Source organism: Lissotriton helveticus, chromosome 8 (genome assembly GCF_964261635.1).
Source record: "Lissotriton helveticus chromosome 8, aLisHel1.1, whole genome shotgun sequence".
In the NCBI taxonomy this organism is placed as follows: domain Eukaryota; kingdom Metazoa; phylum Chordata; class Amphibia; order Caudata; family Salamandridae; genus Lissotriton; species Lissotriton helveticus.
In genome coordinates, this window is record NC_136069.1 from 1,599,520,886 (window position 1) to 1,599,548,083 (window position 27,198).

General features: G+C 45.3%; 1 protein-coding gene and 1 long non-coding RNA gene across 2 annotated transcripts in view; both read right to left on the reverse strand.

The window, feature by feature from the left end:
• The window catches only part of LOC144772075 (ecto-ADP-ribosyltransferase 5-like), a 26,541-nt gene extending 15,959 nt beyond the window's left edge, over window positions 1–10,582 (reverse strand). The window contains exons 1-2 of the mRNA XM_078656260.1: window positions 9,859–10,582; window positions 7,047–7,091 (exon numbers count right to left, since the gene is read on the reverse strand). Of these exons, the coding sequence (XP_078512386.1) occupies window positions 7,047–7,091; window positions 9,859–10,564 (751 nt within the window). The 5' untranslated portion in view covers window positions 10,565–10,582. The remainder of the gene's footprint in view (window positions 1–7,046; window positions 7,092–9,858) is intronic.
• Window positions 10,583–17,207: 6,625 nt separating this feature from the next.
• The window catches only part of LOC144772076 (uncharacterized), a 54,148-nt gene continuing 44,157 nt past the window's right edge, over window positions 17,208–27,198 (reverse strand). Inside the window, exons 2-3 of the long non-coding RNA XR_013599634.1 lie at window positions 17,412–17,499; window positions 17,208–17,321 (exon numbers count right to left, since the gene is read on the reverse strand). This is a non-coding gene — a long non-coding RNA (uncharacterized LOC144772076). The remainder of the gene's footprint in view (window positions 17,322–17,411; window positions 17,500–27,198) is intronic.

Here is a 27,198-nt window from a genome sequence, read left to right on the forward strand (position 1 = left end):
AATTGGGTTCAGGTAAACTCTACAAATTAAACCAAGTTGGCTAGTAGACTGCTTATTCTCCACAGCATCAGTTGAATTGTCTCCCATTTCAAAGTGCCGCATTTACACACAGCAGGCATTTTGCTCCAAGTGGCTGGTAGACACAGTACCATATTTATAACTGCAAAATACAGCAATTTAAATGGGATAAATGTAAAGTGAAGAAAAATGTTCCATCAAGTGCAGAAGAATGTTCCATGTATGAATTTTTCTGCAGAATATTTTTTGTATTTAAAATTTTTCCCATTAAAAAAAATAAATGGTTGTATGTTTGTGTTGTACTAATGGTGCTACATATGGCAAAAAGTATGTCCTGTGCCACAAGTACCTACAACACAGGCTCTCAGTCACCCATACACATATATCCCATTCATTCACACACATGTTCATACATCCCTGCTGACCATGCACTCACAGACACACATGGCAGCCCTATCATAGTACCCCTAGTCACAGTATTTTGTTCAAATCATAGTATTTGGCTTCATGGACATTAGGTTTAAAGTCAATGAAGATGGGCGAGGGGGTGTCTGGTAACAATGTGCAAATTACTTGGCCTTCAGTAGCTCCCCACCATTTTCACTGATCAGAAGTAGCTCTCATTATAAAAAAGGTTGGAAACCCCTGCTCTAGTTGATCCATCCCCAAGCTTTAATCACCATAAAATATGCACTTGGTGGACCTGTATGGTGACCCTGGCACCGACCTAGAGATTAGTACTGCAGACCACAAAGACCTACATCGGACCATCTAGTAACATTCTCCCAGGAGAATTATGCTATTGTGAACGCAATAGCCCCTCTACTCTATTGAAGTTGACACTAATAATTGAGGCAAAAGTCCTGGACTAGGCCCAGGAGATCTGGAGGAAGACCTATTTGTTTGGTGATCTCAAATTATTTTTATGGGAAGTATCAGGCTGAAAAGCACACCCCAGTTAGTGTATCTGGAAACCCTTAGCCCAGTCTATGGTGGAAGACTGGGTTGACTCTGAAGGATAAGGCATATTTTTTTAACATAGACAAGGATGTCAACTGCAATGAGACAATGGCATAAGAACATACCAATTTGGGAATCTCTCCCTCATGTAAGTCAAGTCCATCATGCTTGTAGCAGGGGACCTAATGCTTGACAAAGAACTTTGCCCTCTCCCATAAGTCAGCAGAGTGGAAAATATAAGCAGGGTATTATTAACTGTCATTTAGGATGGTTCAAGGGGACAGACCATTTTACAAAGCACCTCAGTCTTGCCCAAGACTCTTGAAGGGTAATTTCTGTACATGGGATCTACCAATTCATTCTGAGGAGTAAAAACATTCCACAGTAAAGTACTTACATGTTTTTATTGCAGACTGGCTTACTGCATGCAAAAAGAAAGACACTTTTGGAGACAACAAAATAAAGCATTATCACAGGTGAGTATTAGGAATGAAAACAGAAAGAGGATACACAACACCTTATCAGATCAATCAATCAATCAATCAAAGAACTTGTAGAGCGCACTACTTACCCGTGAAGGTCTCAAGGTGCTGACGGTAGGGGGTGCTGCTACTGCTCGAAGAGCCAGGTCTTGAGGAGCCTTCTGAAGGTGAGCAGGTCCTGGGTCTGCCGCAGATGGGTGGGGAGGGTGTTCCAGATCTTGGCGGCAAGGAAGGAGAAGGATCTGCCACTAGAGGTTGTTCGTTGGATGTGTGGGACGGCGGCAAAGGAGAGGCTGGCGGAGGGGAGCTGGCGGGCGGGGGTGTGGAAGTTGAGTCTGTTGTTCAGGTAGGCTGGTCCGGCATTGTGGAGCGCTTTGTGTGCGTGGGTGAGGACCTTGAAGGTGATCCTCTTGTTGACGGGGAGCCAGTGCAGGTCTCTCAGGTGGGACGTGATGTGGCTGCGGCGGGGGACATTGAGGATCTGCCGGGCAGAGGTGTTTTGGATGCGTTATAGTCGTCGCAGGTGTTTGGCCGGGATTCCTGCGTTGCTGACGAGGGCTTGAATCACCGTTCTTTTGGTTTCGGTCGGGATCCACCTGTAGATCCTGCGAAGCATGCAGAGGATGTTGTAGCAGGAGGAGGAGACGGCGTTGACCTGCTTTGACATGGAGAGTCGAAGATGAATCCTAGGTTGCGTGCGTGGTCTATGGGTGTTGGAGCTGTTCCCAGTGTGATCGGCCACCAGGAGTCGTCCCACGCATAGGAGGTGGGGCCGAGGATGAGGACGTCCGTCTTGTCCAAGTTCAGCTTCTGGCCGGCTGTTCCTCATCCACTCGGCGACAGCCTTCATTCCCTCGTGGAGGTTGGTTTTGGCGGTGTGTGGGTCCTTGGTGAGGGAGAGGATGAGCTGATGTCATCAGCATAGGAGATGATGTTCAGGTTGTGCTACCGGGCCACTTGTGCGAGGGGGACCATGTAGGCATTGAACAGGGTCGGGCTGAGGGATGAGCCTTGGGGTACGCTGCAGATGATGTCAGTGGCTTTGGAGCAGAAGGGTTGGAGGCGGACTAGCAGGGTTCTGCTGGAGAGGAAGGACGTGGTCCAGTCCAGTGCCTTCTTCTGGATTCCGGCTTCTCGGAGCCGTGTTCTTAGTGTGCAGTGGCAGACCTTCTCGAAGGCAGCTGCCAGGTCCAGGAGAATGAGGGCAGAAGTTTTGCCATTGTCTAGTTGATGTCTGATGTCGTCTGTGGCGGCGATGAGGGCTGTCTCGGTACTGTGGTTTCATCTGAATCCGGACTGGGATGGGTCTAGATGTTGTTGTCCTCGAGGTGGCAGGTCAGCTGTATGTTGGCGATTTTCTCGATGACCTTCGCCGGAAAGAGGAGCAGGGAGATGGGCCGGAAGTTCTTGAGGTCTTTGGGATCCGCCTTGAGCTTCTTGAGGAGGGCGTTGACTTTGGCGTGCTTCCAGCTAACCGGGAATGTCGCTGTGTCGAAGGAAATGTTGATGACCTTCCGTGGTTGGGGTGCGATGGTTGTGTCTGCTTTGTTGAATACGTGGTGTGGGCATGGGTCTGACGGTGATCCTGAGTGGATGGAGTTCATGATCTTGCGTGTCTCGTCGTCGTTGACGTAGGACCAGGAGGTCAGCAGGTTGGTGCAGGTGGCGTTCGGGCTGTGGTCTGCCGTAATCGGGGTGGTCGAGGTGTTGAAGCTATTGTGGATGTCAGCAATCTTGCGATGGAAGAAGGTGGCCATTTAGTCGCACAGGTCTTGCGAGGGCGGGATGTCGTTGGTGTTGGCGCTGGAGTTGGAGAGTTCCTTCATTATGCTGAAAAGCTCTTTGCTGTTGTGTGCGTCATTGTCCAGGCGGGTTTTGAAGGAAAATCTCTTGGTTGTTCTGATGAGGTGGTGATGTCTGCGGATGGCGTCCTTGGGGGCTGCGTGGCTGTCTGGTGTACGGTCGTGGAGCCATTTCTTCTCCAGCTTCCGGCATGTATATTTGGAGGTCTGGAGTTCTTTGGTGAACCAGGTGGCTTTCTTGCTGGAGTGGTTGATGGAGGGTTTCTTGGGCGGGGAGAGGGTGTTGGCGCAGTTGTCGATCCACTGTCTGAAGTTCCAGGGGGCGGCGTCTGTGTCGGTGGGGTCGGTGGGTGGGTTCTGGGCAAGGGTGGAGGTCAGCTGGTCTTCGGTGACCTTGCTCCTGCAGCGGCGAGGGAGCTGTTGGGTGTGGTGATTCGTGGTTGGTTTCTTGAAGGTGAAGTAGATGCAGCGGTGGTTGGTCCATTGGAGTTCGGTGGTGTGGTTGAAGGTGATGTGGGTGCTTGTGGAGAAGACGGGGCCGAGCGTGTGGCCGGCGGGGCAGCGTGGGTGGGTTCGGTGACGAGTTGTCGGAGGCCGAGGTTGGCGATCAGGGTGGCGGAGTTGGTGTCGTTGTTGTTCTCGAGGTGGAAGTTCAGGTCCCCGAGGAGGATGTAGTCCAAGGCGAGTGCGTGGGTGCTGGCGAGGTCAGCGATTGAGTCGCTGATGAGGGCCCGGGGTCCGGGAGGTCTGTAGACGAGTGTTCCTCTGAGGGTGGTGTTGGGATCGGTGTGGATCCGGAATGAAGGTGTTCGGCGGAGTTGAGGGAGTCGTCTGCGAGGGTATGGACCTGGAGGGTGGACTTGTGTACGATGGCTATTCCTCCTCCAATTCCGTTGGTGCGTTCTCTGCGGGAGATCTTGTAGCCGTCCGGGATGGCTATGGCGATGTCAGGTGCCGAGGAGTTGTTCCACCAGGTTTCGGTTAGGAAGGCGACGTCTGGAGCGGAGGTGTCGAGCAGGTCCCAGAGCTCGACGGCGTGTTTGCGTGCGGAGCGGGTGTTGAGGAGTATGCAGCGGAGGTGGTTGGGTCCAGTCCTTGGAGGTGTGGTTGTTCTGTTGCATGTGAAGTTGCAGGTTTAGCAGGAGAAGGGGTCCGTGGGTGCGTTTTGGGGCGGCCTGGAAGCAGTGGTCATCTCGGCCGGTGTTAAGGGCGTGGATGATGTTGGCGTCATATCGGAGTCTGGCATCGTGGCGTGCGCGGGTTCCAGGGGGTCTGGCGCTGGGCGCGGTCCAGGCACGGACGGGCGCAGACGGGCTTGCCTTTGGCGCACCTTCGGCGTGCCAGCGGCGCAGCCACTCAGCAGCCACCATTTAAGGCGGGGAGGAAGGAGCAGCTGGGAGGCGGGAGTGGGGCGGCGAGGGGGCATGGTAGCAGTGGGCAGCGGCGGGAAAGAGCAGTGAACATGTTCCTGCATTGGCTTTCCTACCAGAGGTACAGAAATGTACGCACATTCCCTGCATACTTCTCATTAGGCCAGTGTATTCTTAAAAATCAAGAAGTGGGTGCTCATCAATATGTCATTGTGCCTTCTGGAATCGAATGGTGTTTCGCCCTTTTTTAGAATATGGGTCATTCCTTGATAGTGTCATCCAATAAATCCGTTTTTTTACCAACCCATGCATGAATACAGGGTATGAGGCAACGAGAAAAATACCATGTGGATATGGTAGCTGAAAAAGCTCATAGCAAGCCTATGCATATACTTGCTGAAATGCAGCAGTTATTAATGTTAATAAATTATGCATACATTTCAATATGTTAGTAATACTAAAATATACATCAATATCAATTATGAAAGCATTGTACAAACATCATAACCCAACCAAAATATCATAACATAACTAAAGTTAGTAAAACCATATCCTATTATCCTACATTGGGCAGGAATCAAATGACATGTGCTTTCACTCATAATGTTTAGCAATCAGTAAAATGCCCAAATTCAAATGGCACATCTTCTTGGTTTGAGACTATGCCCAAGAGGATGGTCCTGGGACCGCCTTGATATGTCTACCAGTATCACGCACATCCGTTGCTTAATTCTTTGCACCGTATTCAATGGACCTCCCATTTTGTGGAAGAACTTGCCTGATCTTTCAAATGACAAGGTACTGAAACAGAACAAGACAGGAACTGCAGGGAAAAGTCATTCCCAAACCACTCAGTGCTATCCAAGTGACATCTCCAAGCTTTCAGCATGAAGGTATTTAAATCTTTCAGGAATAAGGCATAATTTAGCTTGAATGCCACAGAAGGAGCCTTCTATTTCTCAAGTACCAAACTGACATCAAAGAGGAGATACTTCAGAGGGTAAAACAAACATGTTCTTCTATTTCGAAAGAGACAAAGAGGTCCCAATGGGTTTTGTGCCGAATTACCACTCTCTTGTGTGCCACCACTGGAGAACCACATCACTTAAATGTGAGAAGACTTTTGCTACACTATCATCATTGGACCCAGATCACCACTGAATCTTGGATCTTCTCATTGGAGAGGGCTGCTTTGCCACTAAGTTCCCAAAACACCCACAGCTATGCCATCTCTGTCTAAGTTTGCATTCTGAGGATGTTTACAGGATGGTAAAAAGCTCATCATCTTAATTGCAACATTGTTGGTCCCTCTGCTAACTAGCTTTTTTACTAGTATTGAAAAAAGGTAGGAGAGTTCCGCCATGTTCTATCTTTCTAAAATCGTAGCTGGTTCCTTAGTGGCAGAACTTCAAGTTGCTAGCCTGTGATCAACTCTGGGCAGCCACCTAGAAAAACTGGCTGTGTTCTGTGCTCTGCAAATTTCTTACAGTAACACTGCTGTATGGTGAGAAACTGATTCTACCCAGTTCTGGATTCTGCCAATTGGTCTCTATGCAGCTCCTTGGGTCATTGCCATGGCCTCTGCACAAAAGCACGCTTAGGGGTCTATTAGGATGCCAGTCGGAAAATCACTCCGACCGCCATGGTAGCGGGAAAACACTGCCCGCTAGGAGTGCGGTATGACCGCCGGTCCAATTAGTATGCTCCGCAGTCTAAATCTGACCGTGGCAGTACGATCGCGGCATTTAACATTGCGGCGGTTGCTGCAAGCAGCACGCCGTGTTGTCCAAAAAAGCAAGTTCAGCATATCCCTGCACTGCGTGACAGGCACTGCACAGTGAATGCCACCTGGTACAGGGACATGCGTACCATGGGCACCCCCCAGAGCACCTACAACCCCCCCAAACACATTGTGGGCTCGCAATGGGCCCCCAAAGACATTCTCCGCATGCCTTCCATGGCGGATCCACCGCCGTGGAAAGGCTGGCTACCCTCGGCATCATAATCATAGACAGAAGTCTGCGTTTCAAGTGGGTTTGTATCTCATCTCAGAGATGCATCTGCTTCCTGGAGACTCTTAATATAGTGGGAATATCTAGTAATTGACAGCAATGCTTACTGCCTTTACTCTCTCCTGCTGTTTAATTTTCTCCTCTAAATTTAGTGGAAGATCTAAACCTTCACAGACTTCGAATCCTGGTTTTAACCAGGATTAGTTCTGAGAGGACATGGAATTCAGTTTTTTGACCCCTCATTAATTCGATTTATTAATGCGGTGATGGTCTTGATGTGTAGTCTAAACACATCAGAAACAGAGGGATCCTTTGTGCTTGTACCTTCCATTTTACTCTGTGTTTCCCAAGCCCAAGATCTCTAAAACTCTCCTCATTTGAACATTTGAAGTGATTTCTTACCAGAATTGTAAATGCAATTTGGCACCGATGATTTGGCATCTTTTCCTGAAATGAAAATAATGCAAGTTTCAAAATGTGATGCTTCTTTAAGACCTCAAATTAGACACATGATATGGATTTCAATGCAAATAATGGCTTACTTTTCCAAAAGGAGCAGTTTTTCAAATTCACTCTTGCAGAGTTAAATAATACATTGATGCCTCTGTGTAAAGTGCTTTCACAAATAAGGGGCACCCCAATCTTCTCGCACTCAATAAAACAGTGGAGTGACCTTAAAATCTTTAGCACCTTGTTTGGGATTCAGATTATTTCCTGTACACACAGACCGCTAACCTAATATTTTGGAACTATTTCATCATTGTTTGCTTTTTCCTCCCACATCACTACAATCTATACAGTTATATACATTATTTTAATATACAAAAATAGAATCAATTTATATCTAAACATATTCATGTATGTATGGATGAGGAATTTGTATAGTGTAAATGTTGTATAAAGACAGCAGAGTACAGTACAGAGTGATAAAGATTCATTCTCTGAGTGATTGGGGGATAGCTGGGTTCTGAAAAGTGCAGTGGACAATAACTGTGTGATGTAGTGTTCCTTTAAGAGGTGCGTCTTCAGCTCTTTCCTAAATTAGATCAGAGTTCAGGCAGTATTGGGTACTTTATAGATGGAGAAGGCTTGTTGCTGTGTGTATTTTCACTTATTGTTCACCACTCTAATGGTTTCCTGGATGCTGATGTGCCAAAAGCCACTCTTGATGGTGAGCTTGTCAGCCAAGTGGCTGGAGGTGCTGGTCACGATGGCTTTGTAGATGATGTAGTTATGAGTGATGATAGTGTGGGCTCACGAGGGAAATCAGTGGCGATCCTTTTGGATCAGATGGTTTGTGGTTATATTTCCGTAGGCCACTGATGAGGTATGTTGTGGTGAGTAGGAATCCCTTGATTGGGCCAGTGCGGAATTTGGGAGCATTTTGCAACCATCCTGAGTATGATGGTTTAGGCAGCAGCTCAGAAGTCACTTTCTTGGAGAAATGGTTTTGATTGAATTAGTAGAGAGAGTTGGTATTAGGAAATGGTGGTTTTCTTCATGATGTGCCTTGAGGTCAGTGACCAGGCGAAATCCATGTGACCTGCATTGGGTTTATGGGTAAACGTTGGGGTTTGGCTCCATCCAATGGCAGAGCGGACATCTCTAGTCATTGGAAGGAACCGCAGTCCCTGTGGTTACTGTCAATGAGTTAAAAGTTGAATGGATGGCTCCGTCAAACATGATAACTGCTTAGCAAACATTTGACTTGTTTTTGTTTCTTCAAGAACAAAATTGCAAATTAGAATTTAGTTTTTAAAAAAACGAATGACCCCCGCCCCATTCAATGCGATTCTCCCTGTGGGTGACGGTCGTTTAAATGCTTTCACTGTCCCTTACTTCCAGGTTTTCCAGGGTAGTAAGGATAGTACAAACTGGTCATTTTATATTGCACTCTAAATCAGGTGGGCAGTCAAATGGCCAAATCTCTGACGGCCCTTACTTGGTCAGGCTGTTGGAGGAGTATGTCAGTGACAGAGTCTGAGTTTCTTACATACTTAGGGTCATCTAACTGTAAATGAGCCGTGTTCAGTTAGGCGGAGAGGGTAGTCCATCGCCATTAAAAACTAGTATTATCTCTGCCAAATTCTAAATCATCCCCTAACTTAGGTAGATGAAGATGTACTAAAAAAAGGCCTGTTGCTTTTTCATCAGGAAACATAAATGAAAAAAATATTTGAGAAAAAGATTCAGAAGGTTAAAACATCACCAACATTATCAGAAATTATCTGTCAAGGAAACTAGGCAATTTTGTATTTCCTTGTAAGCACAAAGCTAAGAGGTCCACCTCAAATAGAGGAAATCGATAAATCGCAATAACTCCTCCCAGGAAGGACATTGGGTCCTGATGCTCATGCATAAATGTGACCATCCGCTGCCGGCTATCTGGATGAATCAGACCACTCATTAAAGGGACCACCTCAGAAGATAATTTTAGCACCTGTCTGTTTTGCCCAGCAGTCAGGATTTCGTTCTGGATAATTCAAAGGCAGTCAGTTGAGGGACAGCCCTCATCTGCTGCTCTAACCTGTGGTTTGAGGAATGCAGTGGGTTACGTTACCACCTCCCCCCCACGAACTTCATATGCTCTAAATTTATAATGTGGTCAGGTTCTCTTGGAAAGGGCTCTAATGCCCTTGGGCCAGGTTCTCACTATAAGAAACTACAAATAATACTATCTTGCCTTTGCATGCCTTTTGTAGGTATCTGGAGGTGAGGCACTTGTCTTCCAAAAAGCAAAAGGCTGAAGTAAGGAGGTGCGGGTTAGTGTTAAGTTTTCGGCTCTTGTGTACTTAGACAGTAATCATGGTATCCCGGTTTAGACAAAATGTCCTAAAGTTGGGTAAGTCACTTGTTCAGACCTTCTTGTGTCTTAGAAACAGGTTTAATATCAGCATTTAGTATGAATTAAAAACAAGGTTTTGCAAGACAAAGTCTCTACGTGAATCCACGGATCAGAGACTTTCTGGTAATGTGAACAGGTAGGTGGGGCCACATAGAGGTACCACATACATCTATAAATATATACATATGGGAGCGTCATGTTTTGTGTGTTTCTGGCAAAGCCTTATGTTACCCCACTTTAGGTTTTACAAGGATTCCGTAAATAGGTCTTAGGAAAGGATCTACATGGTTCATGCATACAGTCCTTTACAAAAATTTGGACATGGATATTTTTCACACATACAGGCACATGGTGTCACTCAATACCTACCATTAAAGTATGCACAGTTATTGTAACTGCAGGTCTTTTGTGTACTGTTTAGTAAAAATCTGCGGCCTTGCTCTGTGTCTGTGTATTGGGTCACATTGAACACCTCGTTCGCTGGAATCAGTACCACGGACTCACTAGCATCATTGTCAAGGTTCTTCAGCAGAACTCCAAAGCAGGTTCTTATGGTGAAAAAGGAATCTGCCTCTAAGCCCTCTTCCTGTTCCTTGTCCAATGATGATGAAGTAATCTGACCAAACCTCATAGTCATTTCTGATCCCTTGGTTGGCTCATGCTGTAGATCCACTCCTCTGTAGACCTCCTTAGCCTGGATTTTGCAGTCTTCTCGTAAGAGCTGGAAAGCTCTGGTCAGGTAGAAATGCAAGGATTTGAAATGAAAATTGTTCATGTAATACACTGTAGACCGGCCGCCCTCCCGGACAGCGGTGTTGAAGTCCTTGTAAATCCCACCATCTTCAGCCGTGTAGGCCAGCAGTGCAACCCCATACTCGTCCTTGAATCCCTTGGGGAGATCGGGCAGCAAGCCGCTGTTTTTCTTTTCCACCCATTTTTGTTTTGCACTGTCCCATTGCTTTTTTAGCTTGCTATTTATGGACAGTTCTTTTTCTAACAGTCTGTCTGATGTTATTGTGTGCTCCATTTTATCAGCACAGCCTATGTATTGATCATCAAAGGAATTGAGCGCCATGTCGAGCACGGTTCCACTTTCCTGCAGGAAAGAGATTATAGAAAAATGACCATGAAAAGGTAATTGCGAGAGCACAATATATTTAAAATATGGCAGATGTAAGTAAAACATTTGTATTTTGTAAGTATCAGCATGTTAACCGGTTGGATGTATGACGTTACAATGCATACATTTACATCCCGCTACATTACATTGCGGTTTTTACAACGCAAGTCATTACAACGACTTGCATTGGATGGCGCTGGATTTAGGAGTAGTATAATTTACTATTTCAACTCCAGTCTCCGTACAGTAGGGAAGGTGTTGGATAGTAAATGATACTATTCCTTGTCCCACAGCGCCATCCAGCGCAAGTCGATGTAATGGCATCGCAATGTAATCCTCGCTTTGTAAACGATGTTCCCTAACCAGTTTTCACTGCATTGCCATTGGATTTCGTGACCCTTTGTACTTTGGGGTCATTTGCACCATTAACCATTTCCTCCTCTCCTAATCCTTCCTTTATGAGTAATTGTGTCACACCAGCAGTACTTGTTTGCCTAGTCAAGCAACCTTTAATTAAAAAAACTTCCCCCGCTTGGCTCCCTCTTCACCTTTCTCCTCCTAAATCCGTCAATGGAAGCCAGGCATGACATCCCGTCAGTTTTGTTTCCGCTCCGGGTCAGGGGTGCATAGCTAAGTAAAAAGACATGCATCTATGTAAGCATGTGTCATGGGGGAAGTTTGCAGTGGCAGCTCCTCCGCTAAGGCGGATGAGCACCATCCCACTGCATTTCTTGCAGTGGAAAAAGGAAAAATAAAATTATAATAACACTACGTTTTTATCATTTTATTTTCCCTTTGTAATGCAAGTTTACAGGGCGAAGCAGGGCTTGGCGGTCGTCACAGCCAGCAAGGGGAGGAGTGGTGAGCATTCAAGCCAAACTGTCATGCGCACGTTGTGTGTTCCCCAACGGCCTGTACAGCCAGGTGAGGAACATGCACAATCTCCCTGCCCCCATCTGAGCGCCATTCCATGGGTGTGCTTCCTGCTTTAAACAGGAACAGAAGAGGGGGGCACAGGGCCGATGTCCGGCTGCAAGGTAAGTCACATTTGAATGTATTATTCTATTCCCCCTCTCCACGCACACGCCCACCTGTGCTACTCGGTGGCAGCTGCCACTGGAAGTTTGTGCCTCCTGTGCTAGTTTTTCTGCCTTCCTTATGCTCACTTTCAGCCTTTTTCTGCTCACTTCTGACATTTATTTTCCCTCATTCTGCTCATTTTTACCTTTATTTTTACTCTTTCAGCTTGATCTGTACTCTATTTTTGCCTCCTTCTGCTCCTTCTGACCTTTATTTTGCTTCTTCCTGCTAGTTTCGGACCTCTATTTTTCTTCTTTCTGCTTGTGTATGACATCTATTTTGCCTCTTTCTGCTCGTTTTATTGAGCAGGTCCTCGTGCCAGTTCCCCCTGCGACAGTTCACCTGCCCAGTTTGCCTACAGTCCGGTCCTCTCTGCTACTTTCGGTTTCTGCCTCCTGCCCTTGGTTTATGATTGTTTTTCTGCCTTCTTTTCTGCTCACTTCTAACCTCCATTTTGCCTCTTTCTTCTTTTTTCTGACTTCTATTTTGCCTCTTTCTGCTTGTTTATGACCTCTATCATGCTCGTTTGTGATATTTATTCTTCCTCTTTCAGCTCGTTTCTAACCTTTAGTCTGCCTCTTACTGCTCATTTCACCTTTTTTTTGCCCTTTTCTGCTTATTTCTTGACTCTTCCCATTGGTTCCCTCCTCCTGCAGTTTCTGTCCTCCCACCACCCAGCTCCCCGCCCTCACCCCTGACATTGAAAACTCAAGACCTGTCTCTTCGACAGAGGCATTGCATCCACAGCACCCACATACCCCTTGGAGTGACAGTGCTGAGCTATACAAATACTGATTGGTTGATTGATGATTGATGATTGATTTCTTTAGCGTGAACCTAGCCAAAATGCAGTGCAGTACTGTACAGGGCCAACTCTTTCCTAAAATGAGGCAGCACTGCCACAGTCCTGATGGCTCTGGGGATGCTGTCTGCCGCCTCAGCTTTTCTTTTTCTTTTTTTACACTTCTTAGTCTCAAGATGTCCTGGCTGCAAGTGTGCCAGGTACCACCAGAGAAGGACAGCCTAACTGCGAGATATGGAGGGGTACTGGCTGCGATGGATTCATTAATGATGCAGCTGTTTTTACAAATTGTGTGGGCCAGCAAGCAGAGCCGATGGAGGTTCATCAGGATGGGGGTGATGTAATCATATTTCTTTAGCCCCTTGATGAAATGTGCTGCAGTGTTTAAGATGCATTTATGGGGTGCCAAAGTGGTGTCTGGAAGGTCATGAAGCAGGTCATTGCCACCAGTCAGATGTGAAAGTATGAGGGAATGAACAGCAGTTCTGAATTTGCTTTCTGGAAGAAATGGATTCCCTTTCTTTATAAGTCAACATCCCTACCAGGTTCAGCATTCCAAGCTTCAGCGGGGCACAATCATCGAAGCAGACTGGCTCAGTGTCCTCACCATGGATCAACCTAGCACAATAGACAACCTCGACAAGAACATCAACAACTTCAATAACTGGATCAAGAACTGCATGAATTCCCACGCACCCATTCAACACCAACAAGCATAGTAGATTAAACAAGCAGGTCAGCTGGGACACAGAACACCTCAAAGACACCAAATGACACTGTAAACAGCTAGAAAGGAAATGGAGAGCCACCCACGACAACATAACAGAATTACTTACAAGGCTGCACTCAGACACTATCACTAGCAAATAAGAGATGCCAAGAAAAAAGCACTAGTAGACCGCATCGAAGGAAGCTCCAACAGCTTCAAGGAGATCATCTCGATCATCAAGGGTTTCACCTCACCCTGAACCACTGGAAACAACATCGCTGCCTCAACAACTCTACGACAACCTATCCAACTTCTTACAGAGCAACTTTGCACACCAACGCAACCTCAGAGAACTCATCGCCAACCTACCCACCACCAACCATGACAGCCACCTAACTGAATGGACAAGCCTCACCAGAAACAACACAGGGGCAATCATGCAGACCAGGCACAAAGGGGCCCCAATGGATCCATGCCCTCAGGTCTACAACCTGGGAACATCACCCATCAGCACAAACCTGACTCACATCATCAACACCTCCGTCAGGTCGGTCACTTTCCCGAATGAATAGAAACTTGCAGAAATCAATGCCCTCCTCCAGAAGCCCACAGCCAACCCAAATCAACTGAGCAACGACCGACCCATCTTCCTGCTCCCCTATTCAGCTAAAGTGATCGCGAAAGCCAACAACCAGCATCTCACAACCCACCCCGTACCCCACCATCCTCTAAACAACATTCAATTAATTAGGATTCAGAAAGAACCACAGCGCTGAAACAGCACTCATTGCGGCCACCTACGACATTCTAATCATCCTAGACTGAGGATAAACAGCACCCCTCATCCTTTTCAACCTCTCCACGGCCTTCAACACTGTCAACAGAAGTCTCCACAAGCTTAGCAAAAAGGATCTGCTCTAAAATGGATCTGTTCCTTCCTCATGCTGCCACATTTCACATCAGAGACCAAGAAACTGATAGGAGGTGTCCCACGGAGATCGTCCCTCAGTCCCACCCTTTTCAACAGGCAGATGTCACTGTTCGCCAGCATTATTTGATGACAAGACATCATTGTCATCTCCTACGTCAATGACACCCAACTCAACCTCTTCCTGATGGACAAGACAACCAGCACCAGAACCAACTTCACCAACTGCATGATCATGGCAGCAGAATGGATGAGAACCAACTGCCTGAAGCTCAACTCTGACAAGATGGAAGTACTTGTCTTAGGCAACAAGACCTCCCCGCGGGACTCCACCTAGTGGCTGGGGAAGTTGGATCAAAACCCACAGACCACACAAGAAATCTAGGGATCATCCTAGATGACAAGCTCAACATGACAGCACAAGTCAACACAGTGTATACCTCCTTCCACATCCTACGCTTGCTGCGAAAGATCTTGGAATGGTTGCCTCAGAACACCAGATGAATAGTCACACACGCACTTATCACCAGCAAGCTGAAATACAACAACACTCTCTATGCCAGAATATACAAACAATTCTTGCTCTGACTCTCGACCACCCACAACACCGCAGCAAGAGTCATACTCGACCTCCCACACGGCACTTGCATCACGCCTCACTCACATCACACTGGCTCTCTGGAAGCTACACTGGGTCCCCATTCACAAGAGCAGCCAATTCAAAATCCTCACCCCAGGAGGATGACCCATTGATGTGCTTCACATTGCATAGTTAGTGCAGAGGACATCAACGAGCTGTCCACCGCACCGAAGGGGTTAAACATAATTAGGAAGCAGAACAGGTCAAAAGGCTAAAGCTACCTGCCTAGATAAAGTCTTAATTGATGCCTGCATGGAGTACACTGTCTTGAATCTTCACAAACCTCTGTGAAACATGGTGGGTGAGGTAAACGATTTGGTAGTGTTTTTCATCTGCCTGTTCTGTTAATAAATGGTCTGAGTCACGGTGGTTCATACAAAGCCATTGAAAAGTTGAGTGTGCATCCATCCTTGATGACAGACGCCCACACCAAACCTTTAAAAGTTTTACATTTTTTTTAAAAACAAACTCCCAAAACGGGAGCTTGTTTTAGAATTTTTTTTAACTAATGGCCCCCCACACCATGAGAGTGTTTTCCTCCATGGTGTGGGTGGGGTCATTTCATTTATTTTTACTGTCTTTGGCAAAAACAAACCATCCTACCGTTTCTTTAAATTGAGTGGCCGGTCAGATGGCTTTCCTTTGATAGCCTGTAATCTGTCGGGCTGTTGGAGGAGTATGTCTGCGACAGAGCCGGTGTAGGCTCTATCGTCAACATACCGTCACCATCAATCTGCCCAACTATAAATCGGGCAGTCAAAACGAGTTCTGGCAGAGAGGGTACATCACTGCTGTTGCAACGTAATACCCTCTATGGCAACCTCTAAATCGGGCCCCTTTACATGACATATAAAAAAAAATTAGACATGTTGCTCCATCAATAGCAGAAAACTTGGAAGAAAAGGGAAACCCATTTTACATTTATTCCTCGCCAACGAAAGGGAAATACATTATAGCCTTCTAGCCCGCCGTAGAGGGCTATACCGGCTATTAAAGGCCCTCTCCAGCGTTAAAGGCCCGAGCCGAAGGCGAGGGCCTTTAACAAGGGAGAGGGACTTTAATAGCGGTATCGCCCATCTACGAAGGGCTATAAGGCTATTAGAACATTCTGTCACTAGAGGACAGAATGTTCTAACTAAAAAAACAAAGCCTTTTGGGAGCGTGAGGGGATTGGAATCCCCTCAGGTTCCCTGAAGCCTTTGTTCACAGCCAGAGCTGTGAACAAAGAAACATTGGAATGTTGGTGCTCCAGGCTTATACCAGCCATTATAAGCCCGGAGCACTCCATTGTTTTCAATGGAGCTCCCAACATTCCAATGTTCTAATATATGGTATACTGGGATGCTGAGTTTGATAAAGATCCCTAAACTTTAAACCTCAAGTATCTACTGTTGGAATGGCCTGCCACTAAATCAGCACAGATAAAAGTCTTTGATACCTGGGATTTCTGAAGGCCAGCTCCTGTATTGCTCACTCAGGACTGCATATATTCATCAGAATCGATTACCAGTTTGCTACGAACTGTGAGGCAAGTATAACCCCCTATGTCTGCATTCCCCGTCAACGCAACACACTAAAAGTGCTATTCAGCTTGTTTCAAGGTAAACACTGCTGTAAAAGATGTGCACTACTTCAAACATGCTGTTAACAGTATCAGTATTTTTTAAACATATTTTATTAATTTTAAGTGTCATGATACACATATACAGCACATCATATGAATGTTCCTGCAATTACATCTCTAGCTGTACATCCGTAATTATCATTGGGCATTTTGTACACATTCTATAATCCACACAGGGTTCTTGACACTTGGAACACAACAACTGAAATAACCCCCCTCCCTCCTCATGCACCCTTGTGGACTTGTAGATAGCTTGTATAAAAAACACAACGTATTCAAGCACAGTTTCTCTAACAGCAACCTCCTTGCATAACAATTATCCCTTATATGTATCAATATCACATCTTGGACACCCCATACATATTCTTCTGTGCATAATCGTAGGACCTAGTAGCATCCAGGTACCTGCTATTTTTCCTTTACAATTCTTTTGTGATAAAATCTTCCAAAATCGTGATCCATTCTAGGGATATAGGCTTTTTGCACACACTTCTATGTTCGTAGTGGCTTTCCACCGTAACAGTATCTGTATAATAGCCTTTCTGGCACCAGCATCTGTTTTCCGCGTTGCTAATGTTACTAAGTGACAGCTCTGCTAAAAGCCTATTATGCATAGATAGCACAAAACACACACACAAAATTGAAAATCCAACAAAATAGTTTATAAATTAATTTATCAAGCCTTTCAGACACAAATGTTTGTCCTTTCGTGCCCCTGTCTCTGCTACAAATTTGGGCCAACCATGAACTTAAAGCAGAGCAGAGTATTTCATTTCCAATCAAACCAGGTTTTACACACGCTAAAACCCCAAATACCTTCATCAGACATCTCATTGGTTTGTTCCCTAGAAGAAGAGCCAGGCCCGTGTTTGCAGACTGAATCCAGAACCGCCTAAGTGCCCACGTTTTCTCTGTGCAAAGCAGTGACTCTAAAGATAGAGCAATATTTATTGTGTGAATGCCAAAATGGCTAACTAGATTGTCAAGTTTCACAAAGGTTCAGAAGTCACAATATTTACCTGAGAGATTCCCGGGGAGATGAGCGCAGAGACACAGGCGCAGAAAATCACCCAAGGCATCATTAAATGGATCAGTTGTTGCTGTTACCTGAAGACAACATAAAACAATCAAAACATTATATATGTACATTTGAGGAGCTGTTGCATTAGAAAGCGTGGTCTTTTATTTCAACTACTTCTGGCACACTCTGATTTGTTTCATGTCTTTATTAACTGGGCAAACATAGCCCTTCTTTCTAAGGCGGTAAGTGACATTACCTGTGGCGGATGCTGCAGGAAAAAAGGAAACAGGTGCTGCAGGGAACTAAAGTGCAAAGGAACACTGATAGAAGCTGTAGAACTCAGAGACAGCACTCTGCACAGCTTTGGTTAGGGAAACCACACACCAGTAAATTAGATAGATCACTTCACCCACAGAATATCACAAAATGCTTCATTTCTGGTGACCTATGCACACCAAGGTAGGTAAATATCATCTTGGCAGACTCAACTGCTAATCTGGAGTTCTTAGTAAATGGTCTTGGAAAAGTGCAGAGATCCAGATGTCTTCCTATAAAATGTTTATAAGGTATGAGAGGCTTATGCCTCATGATTATGCATGGACTGAGTGCTTAGCAGACAAGGATTATGACAGTCCTGATGAAGGGCACAGACCGTATTGGGCAAGTTGGCATGGCTGAAACATGTTGGCTATATTAGTAGAATGGATGATTCCTTGTATTTCATCTAACATCCACACATAACATGTTTTAATTATATATAGGGCACCCAATTATTAACAGGGATATCTGGTGTATACTCTTGGATTTCCCTGTTCCTACCCAGGACCATTTATTTAGAAGTCCTGATTAACAGTTGAGTCCACCATGGTGGTATCCACCTGCCTTAGATAAGTCATCAATGATAAAGCATGCCATGATAATCTATGTGTGTGGGACCTATCAATTTTCCTTGGATACCTGCACTTCTGGGAGGGTACGCAGAATGACATGCCCCACCCCGTATGGCGGAAAGGTTTTTTGCATCAGTGCAACACTTCTTGTGGACCTACCACAAACGATCCATCGACTCCTGATATGGCATTGATGCTGCCAGATTTAGATTTAGAACCTCAACCTAAGAAGACCCATGGGAGGCAAGTAATCTGTCCAGTCAATTTGCTTTAACAGACGTCTGGTAGTTGTAGCTTATTTTGCATTACAAATGCATATCTGTGAATACCAATATCCAAAGTAAAAACAACCATGACAGGCTGCACACACTAGACACCGATCTCTGCATAACTGTGTAACAAACGCCAAAATCCAATGTATCTGATGGAATATGTATGGTTCTCTAGCAATGTAGCTGAGGATATACAGGTGTGCAAAACGAGTGTAATTTCCTTTCACACAAATATGTAGGATTTTGGAAAATCCAAGGCGTAAATTACGTGAGATGCAAACCTGGCAGGCACGGCTCTATATTTTAGATGAAAATGTGCCCTTGCTTCCATTTTGGATACTAAGATTCATTTTATGTTAAGAAAATGAAACAAAAAAACAAGTGGAGCAAACAACAGCCACTTGCGTTCTGTTTGAGTTGTTCCAGTAGAACCACCAAAAGAGTTTTGACCAAACAGACTTGAAGTTACAGCTCATGGACTAATTTTGCATAACTAGCCTAATGCAAAAGGGCAAACATTAGACAAGATTGCCGGGGCCTCGATAAATTAAGCCTTGTACAGAGCAATGTGGTGACATAGTAGGTAGTTCAGGTGCACCCACTACCAAGAATCCACTGCGTTGCCACTACATTGTGAGGCACACTTCTGAGGATTCCACTACACCAAATAAGGGAAATCTAATGGCATTTAATTTAAATTTGAAATAATGAAAAGTAGCCCACACTACATCAAGGAAGCAGACACAGGTGAAGCAATCGATGTGTATTCTGGAAGGGGGCTCCACGCAATGATCCGACCTCGCTCTCATTCTCTCTCTTTCGAACTCTTGCCTGTGCTTTTCACTCTCTCCATTTCAACGTTGGTCTCTATGTCTCTCTCTACTTCTTTGCCTCTCCCCCAGTCTCTCTCGTTCAATCTCTACCTTTCCCATTCTCTATCTCCCTTCTCTTGCTTTCTCTCTGCCCACACATTTTTCTGCTCCTTATCTGTCGCTTTGTGGTGTTGCCCTGTCTCTTTTCCCCCTTGAGGTCTGTCTCACCCTCCCATGCCTTGCTGTCTTGATTTACAATACTTGTTCCCCTCACGCTTTTCTCTCTCTGTCTCTCTCTTTTTATATGTCAATTTGACATTTCAAGTGCAATCTCACCACAGCTCGCCTTTCTCTCTGCACTACCAGACCACAAGTTAGTGCTTCAATGCCCCTCTCCCTCTCCCACTTTATTGACCACCCACCCATCCATCCATCCTTTGATCCATCTGTCTCCGCTCTCTCAATCTCCTCCTCTTCAGAGTGACACTGAATTCTCTGTCTCTTGTAGCCTCCCTGCCTATCACTGTTAAGCTGTAGTGCTGGTTGAGATGCCACTTGACAGTATTTACCTACGCCTATGTACTACAACATGCCATATCCATTTCTATAGCACCATAAGACTCACGTGTACACTATGTACTAATTCATAGTAAAATAACAGAGCAGACTGGAAAAGTAATAGAATCTACCATCTGAGCAAACACTGCAGGGCAGAGCCAAAGTGCCCTCTCAGGCTAAAGGAGTCTACTTAAGTAATTGGGCAGCCGCGAACCCCAACATGCTCATTTGTTTTTCCAGTAATGTGTCTTGTTTTCCAATGCTTCTTACCTGCTAGGTCAGTTTGTAGATTTCTGAAGCCCGCCAAGCTTCTCCTTGTCTGTTTCTTTGCTCCTTGCCAGGTCAGGTTTTATATTTTTGTGACTGCCTTGTGAACACCACCCACAGTCCATCCAACCGCCCGTCTGGAAACTGAAAGTGCTTCTTTCCTGTTTCTGCAAACCAAAGGTTTTCAGGAAGTACTTACACTGTCAGCACCATCTCAAGCATTGTTGTGAGGATTTTAGCATCTATTTTACAGTCTATGTTAGAGACCTATAATCCTTAGTTTCTAAGGGGTCATCGTCTTACTTTTAGATCAACACAATGGTAGCCTCCATTGCTATACTATCAATTGTTCTAAATCTAGCATAATATGTGAATAGTTGCTTAAATTGTTGTGTCTCGTAACTTTTAGAATAACTCAATGGCAACCCATACAGGCCTCGTGCCTTGCCATATTTTAGTGAGTTGATGTCCTAGTGAATTATGGTTTGCCAGCTTGTTTATTAAGCTCCTGTATGGCTTGTTCGAGGTTATAATGTGTCAACGATCCTCTCGACCAAAATGTTTCGAGCCGTGTCCCTATTGGCTCTTCTTCAGGACCATGCGAACCTATGCCCACATGCATCATTGAGAATTGCATTCGCAAACAGTGCGAATCGCAATTTTTGGCCGTTTGCGAATGCAATTCTCAAGTTTGGGATGCATCATGCTTTTCGCAATTTTAGGAATCGCAACCATGTTGCGATTTCTAAAATTGCGATTGCATTTAAGAAATCACAATTTCAGATTTCTTAAATGCAATGCGTGATCATTTTGAAATTGCGAATTCGCAATTTGGAAGGGGTAAATTAACATGAAGTTGAACTTCATGCTAATTTACCAAAAACTTTAAAATATGCACGAATTACTTTTTTGAAAGTTTTAATTTACACACACACATGTCCTTAGGGCATGTGTGTGTGTAAATTGCACTTAAAGTTAAATTTCAGGGGTGCAGGGAGGGGTTCTTTGGAACCCCCCCTGCACCCTTGAAATTGCATTCACATTTTGCGATTCGCAAAATGAAATTCGCAAAATGTGAATGCCTTCCCATTCATTCCTATGGGCCTTTTAGCCCATAGAAATCAATGGGAAGGGTTTCCTTAATTGCGATTCGCAAATTGTGAATTGCAATTAAGGAAAAATAAGGAATCGCAAAAAAAATGCGATTTTTTCATGCATTGCCGTTTGCGATTTCTAAATTATGATTCCTTAATTTTCGCAATTTAGGAATCGCAAACGGCAACAATGACGCATGTGGCCGCTAGTCCCTTGGTACCACTCCTGTATGTTCTTCACTGGAAACACGATACTTGCATGCCATTCCACATTGTGAACATACATATGTTTACCACTTAATTGGTGTTTTTTAACTGCCTCTCTGTTAATCCAAACGGATCGACGAGCACATATCAGTTCTTACAATCTGAAAACCGATCTCTTTGTCTCCTACAGAGTATGACAACAGGCCACCTTCTCCCTGGAGGAACCATGATGCGAGATTAATGCATCTAATATGTATGTGGATTCTTTCTTTGTTTATGTATTTGCCTTACAACATGTGTGTCCCTACTAGTACATTGAGTCTGTGTCACAGCGACATATCCTACATCAAATGACCAATGGTTGAGGTATCAAATTCAGTAGAATTACACTAGATTAGATTAGATTAGAATATTTGTATAGCGCATGGCTGCCTCGGCAAAGAGGCGACCCAGCGCTAGAAGTACTCACCTGTGTTATATGTGTTTTATCTTACTTGCACGTTTGTTCACGTAATGGTGCTCAATGAATATGTAAGAAAATTACATACAACCGTAGGCTGATACACCTAACTCTCCTTTTATATCTCCAGAGAGAGGCAGTTAAGGAACACCAATTAGGTGGTAAACGTATGTATGTTCACAATGTGGCATGTTCCCGTGATCCTGGACATTATCAACCCATTGCCGCTATATCCCTCACATCGCGCCCCAGTGGATTAATGTTTAAAGGGCAATACTTATCCATTTAATTTTGAAATAATTTCAAGGAATTGTTTTAGTTATTATTTGAGTATTACAACTAATACTTGAGTATTAGCCTCCATATCCCTTGCATCCTCTTTCAGTTGGTTATTGATTCCAGGGCAATACATACTTTATTATTTTTAAGGTAAATCAGTTTTAAAAATGAATACTTGAGTAATAAAATGAATACCCAAGCATTAAGATACTGCCTCACTCTTTGCCCCTATGTCCCTTGCACCTTGGCCTAGTTGATTAATGTTTCAAGAGCACTACATATTAATGTAATTGTTTCATAATTTCAATGAATTTATTTGAATTAATATACAGTTATTACAATAATCCTAGAGTAATAATACGCTTGCTCGCACGAGTATAAATGGGGGGACCCAAACCCCAGAACTTTGGGAAACAAGAAGAATCTTTGCTGAGGAGAGGAACTAGAGAGAGAGACTCGAGGAGGAGACTAACCCTGTGCTGTGTGCTGTTTGGGGGATTGGCCTGCAGTGGTTGTCTGACTACCAAAGAAAGGAGAAAGGAACTTTGTGCTACTTTCATCAACTAATGGATCTCCAAGGGCTTGAAGGTTGAGCTTGCCTCCTGCTGAAATCTCAGGGACAACAGACTTCACCAACTAGCTCCACTGCATTCACTTGCTGGGAATTGACGAGCCAGCTGTTGAGCTGGGCCTTCTGAGAGACTTTGTGTTGCTGGGAGCTGGAAGCGCGACTCAAGATGAAGAAGCATGTCACCGCCAGAGCAGTTGTCGTCGCATCGCCGAGAAAGAATGCCGCGGCTGTCGCCATCGCATTGCCGAAGCGCCTTGCATCACTGCAGAAGAGTGTCGCCGTCGCAGCAGATGCCGTTGCATCACCGGAGAGGCATGTCGCTCCCGCAGCAGCTGGCGTTGCATCGCTGAGGAAGCGTGCCGCCGCTGTCACATCCCATCACCAAGGTGCCCCGCATCATTGGAGAAGAGTGTCACCATCACATGAGATGCCGTCGCATCACCAGAGAAGCGTGTTGCAGGGCCTGTTGCGGCTCAAGAAGATTCACTGAGTCGCCGCACGGCCGTCTGGCCTGCACACATCACCCCTTCGTTGTTGCAACATTAAGAAGACGCCATTTTGTTTCATTGCACCGGATCTTCATTGCATCCCGGTGTTGCTAGTCGCATCGCCACAGAAGCGCGGTAAGAAACCAACGCATCACCTCCCCATGCGGAGAAGAACGGACGCATCGTCTCCCCTCTGGTAAGGAACCGACACATCACCGTCCGCTACGCAGCAGTACGTAACCGACGCAGCACCTCCCCTGGAGTAAGGAACCGACGCATCCCCGTTCTTGCGTGTAAGGAACAGACGCATCACCTTCCCTGCAACTCTTTTGTTTGTATAGCGATACGCATCAAAGGTACTTTGAACATAAGTGTCGCATTTACCATTTAAAGAGAACTAAGCTATTTCTACCAATTTTGGGTACAGTATTGTGGCATTTTGTCGTTTGCGGTCTTGTGATAAGTCTATATAAATAATACTTCTTTTTATACTACAACCTGTGTGGTGTCCCTTTGTAATGTTGTCACTATATTACTGTATGTGTTCACAAATGCTTTACACACTGCCTCTGAGATAAGTCTGCCTGCTCGTGCCAAGCTACCAAGGGGGTGAGCAGGGGTTATTTTAGAAGTGTACCCCCTTATCTTGACTAGACGCAAGGGCCCCTATTTGGTTAAAGGTACCTACCTCCGCCAACTAGAGACTCACAAATCTAACAAAGGGCAATACATATTAATTTAATTTTATAATAATTTCAATTAACTATTTTATTTTTTTATTTAATACTTGGGTATTGAAGTTAACATGTGTATTCATACACTTTTCCACCCTTGCCCCCTAAAACCCTAGCATCCCCCACCAGTACATTAAAGTTTTAATGGAATTACAGATGATTGTTTTTTTCTTACATTTCATTTTTTAATCATTCCCATACTCGTGGTAAACTTATTACTAGAGCACCTTACTACCTATACCCCTTACAACTATTTCACTAATCTGTAAATTGATGTATGTGAGTGCGTGTGTGTGTGCACATAAAACACATTACTTACCTACTTTAACCTATACATGGTATAGGCGTGCACTATAAAGGTATGCTCGTTGAAAAGCCATCCTGGTAAAGTCTTGGAAAAAACTGCGTGGAAAATGCGGTGTCCTACACCGAACGAGCCTGGTTTGCTATTTTTGTATAGGTGAAATCCAAACAACATTCAGCTATCCTACTGCGCCACAACTTCAAATTGTAAGGTAAGCAATGCTACATTATATTCATATAGGCAGAACGCCGTAGTTAAGAGCTATGTATATGGTATATATTGTGGGTGGGCTCATGCCACTGGTAATTTAAAACATGGAGCTTTGTAATGAATAGTTAAAATTAGTCACATTGTGCAAAGGGACATTGTTGAAGGTGTATTGCCAACACACACAAGATATGCATTTCTATAGAAACTTGAGTTTGCACCAAGCCCTACACATTTTATTTTAATTATTGATAAGTACCTGTAATATTGGTAAAAAACGATTAATACTTTAGAGCAGATACTACCAGCACCGTTCCTGAGGGCTGACTTGTGAAAATTAACATTAACAGCAGCCAATAAAAACTTTAAACTGGCATGACCCCGGAAGGACAACCCCCTCCAACAGTCTGCACCAATCACTATCAAGTCCATGATATAATTGTCCATGTTAACCATACGACCTCCTCTTTCTTTGCGAGTACATCATCCGTCCAACAAGACCGGAGGCCAACGTGGCAACTATCGCATCCAACGTCGAGGAAGTCACCTCCTGCACAACTGCAAACAGTCCCAGATCACAGGCTGGTCGTCTCAAGTCTGCTTCTGCTGATCACCTGAAACAAGAATATATGTCGTAATGGCTATTCCCCAAACTGGAAATACAGTCAAGCCATCATAAACATTCGGGTGGGTACAATACAGCACATAATCATCCAATAATGCACGAAATCCCAGTTCTGCAAGCCCGGGTGGGATAATCCTCGCCTCCGTGTCCTTAATAGAATTGAAAATTCTTTGTCGCGTCTGCTAGACAATTTTTCATTCTATGTCAGTCCACGGAGGCTCAGATTATGCTAGTTTAAAGTTTCTCCACCACCACTGAGGCCACATCCACAATAGGCTTATGATAAAACATCTTAAAAGTGGATTCAGAAGACCAATCTGCCGCAGTCATAATATCCTGAAGCCGAGAACCGGCACCAAAGGATTTAGAGGCCATAGCCCCCCTCACAGAATGAGCCCCAAATTTAGAGGTATCAATACCAGCAAGGTCCAACAACCAGGTAACCCACCTGGCCAGAGTCGCACAGGCGACTGGGCGGAAAGGTCTCTGCAATGAAATCAACAATTGACCAAAGCCAGTCTTAAATTCTCTAGTACAATCCTCATATACCTTAAGACATTTAACTACACACAATTTACTATGATGAGGAAATGCAGGGTAAGTAATAAATTTTGCATGTGTCTTCGTACGTTTAGAAATCGTAAAAGAAACTCCCGTGGGAGTGAATACTCTACCTGCCAAATCCAAGGCCCGAATATCCGACACTCGCTTGCACGAGATCAAACAGAGCAAAATCGTAAGCTTCGCCGAGAGCTGTTTGCGAGATAGTCCCTCATTAGCCGGCCAGGCCGTCAAAAAACGCAGGACCACTGAAACGTCCCAAAGCTCAGTGTACTTGGGTTGAGGGGGATTCACCAAACGGATCCCCCTAACTACTTTACACACCAGGGGGTGCTCCCCGACAGGTTTGCCCTCAACATGCGGATGTCCCGCCGAAATAGCTGACCGGAAGTTATTCACCGATCTATAAGCCATTCCTGATCGCGCCAATTCAGATAGAAAATTCACTATCACAGTGATATCGGATCCCATCGGATCTCCCTGCCGTTCGTTACACCAACCAACCCATCGTCTCCAAGCTGACTCATAACGCTTGTGTGTGGAAGGTGCCCATGCCTGTGACAAGAAAAAGAGAGCGTCTTGCGAAACTCCCGGCACTTGCCAACGGCGCCGGAAAGTCTCCACGCCATAAGAGACAACTGCTCTTGAAGGACCAACGGATGGCGAAGACCCACCGGGTCCGTAAGAAGGTCCGGAAACGATGAGATCCGCACCGGCGATGCACAGGCAAGACTCATCGCCACCGGGAACCACGCTTGTGCTTTCCAACACGGGGAGATCAAGACCACCTCCGCCTTCTGCCTCCGAACCTGAGCCAGAACCCTCGGGATCATGATAAACGGAGGAAACGCATATAGAATGCCCGTCGTCCATGACTGAAGAAAGGCGTCCGAGCTGATCGCCAAAGGATCCGGACGCCAACTGTAAAACTGGGGCACTTGTCTGTTGAGCCGCGAGGCAAACAGATCCACCACACACGGACCCCATTTGCGGTCCAATGCCCTGAAGATCCTGGGATGCAACCTCCAATCGCTGGCATCCCTCAAATACAGAGAGTTCCAATCCGCCGTCACATTGGCGGACCCCGGTATATACTCCGCCGTCACCGAAATTTGATGGGCCAGGCAATAATGCCAAAAGTCCTTGGCTATCTCCGCCAGGAGACGAGACCTGGTGCCTCCTAGGCGATTTATATAGCGCACCGCGGACACATTGTCCATGCGAAGGAGAATGCAGCACGAAACTTTCTGAGGGGACAGAGTGCGAATCGCAAAAGAACCCACCAGGAGTTCTAGGCAATTGATGTGGAGACTCAGCTCTTCGCAGGACCATCGACCCCCCGTCTCCATTGAGCCGCAACGGGCTCCCCAGCCCCAACGGCTGGCATCCGACTCTATCACCACCTCCGGGGTGGCCGCGAAAATGGCTCTGCCGTTCCACGCATCCATATGCGCTA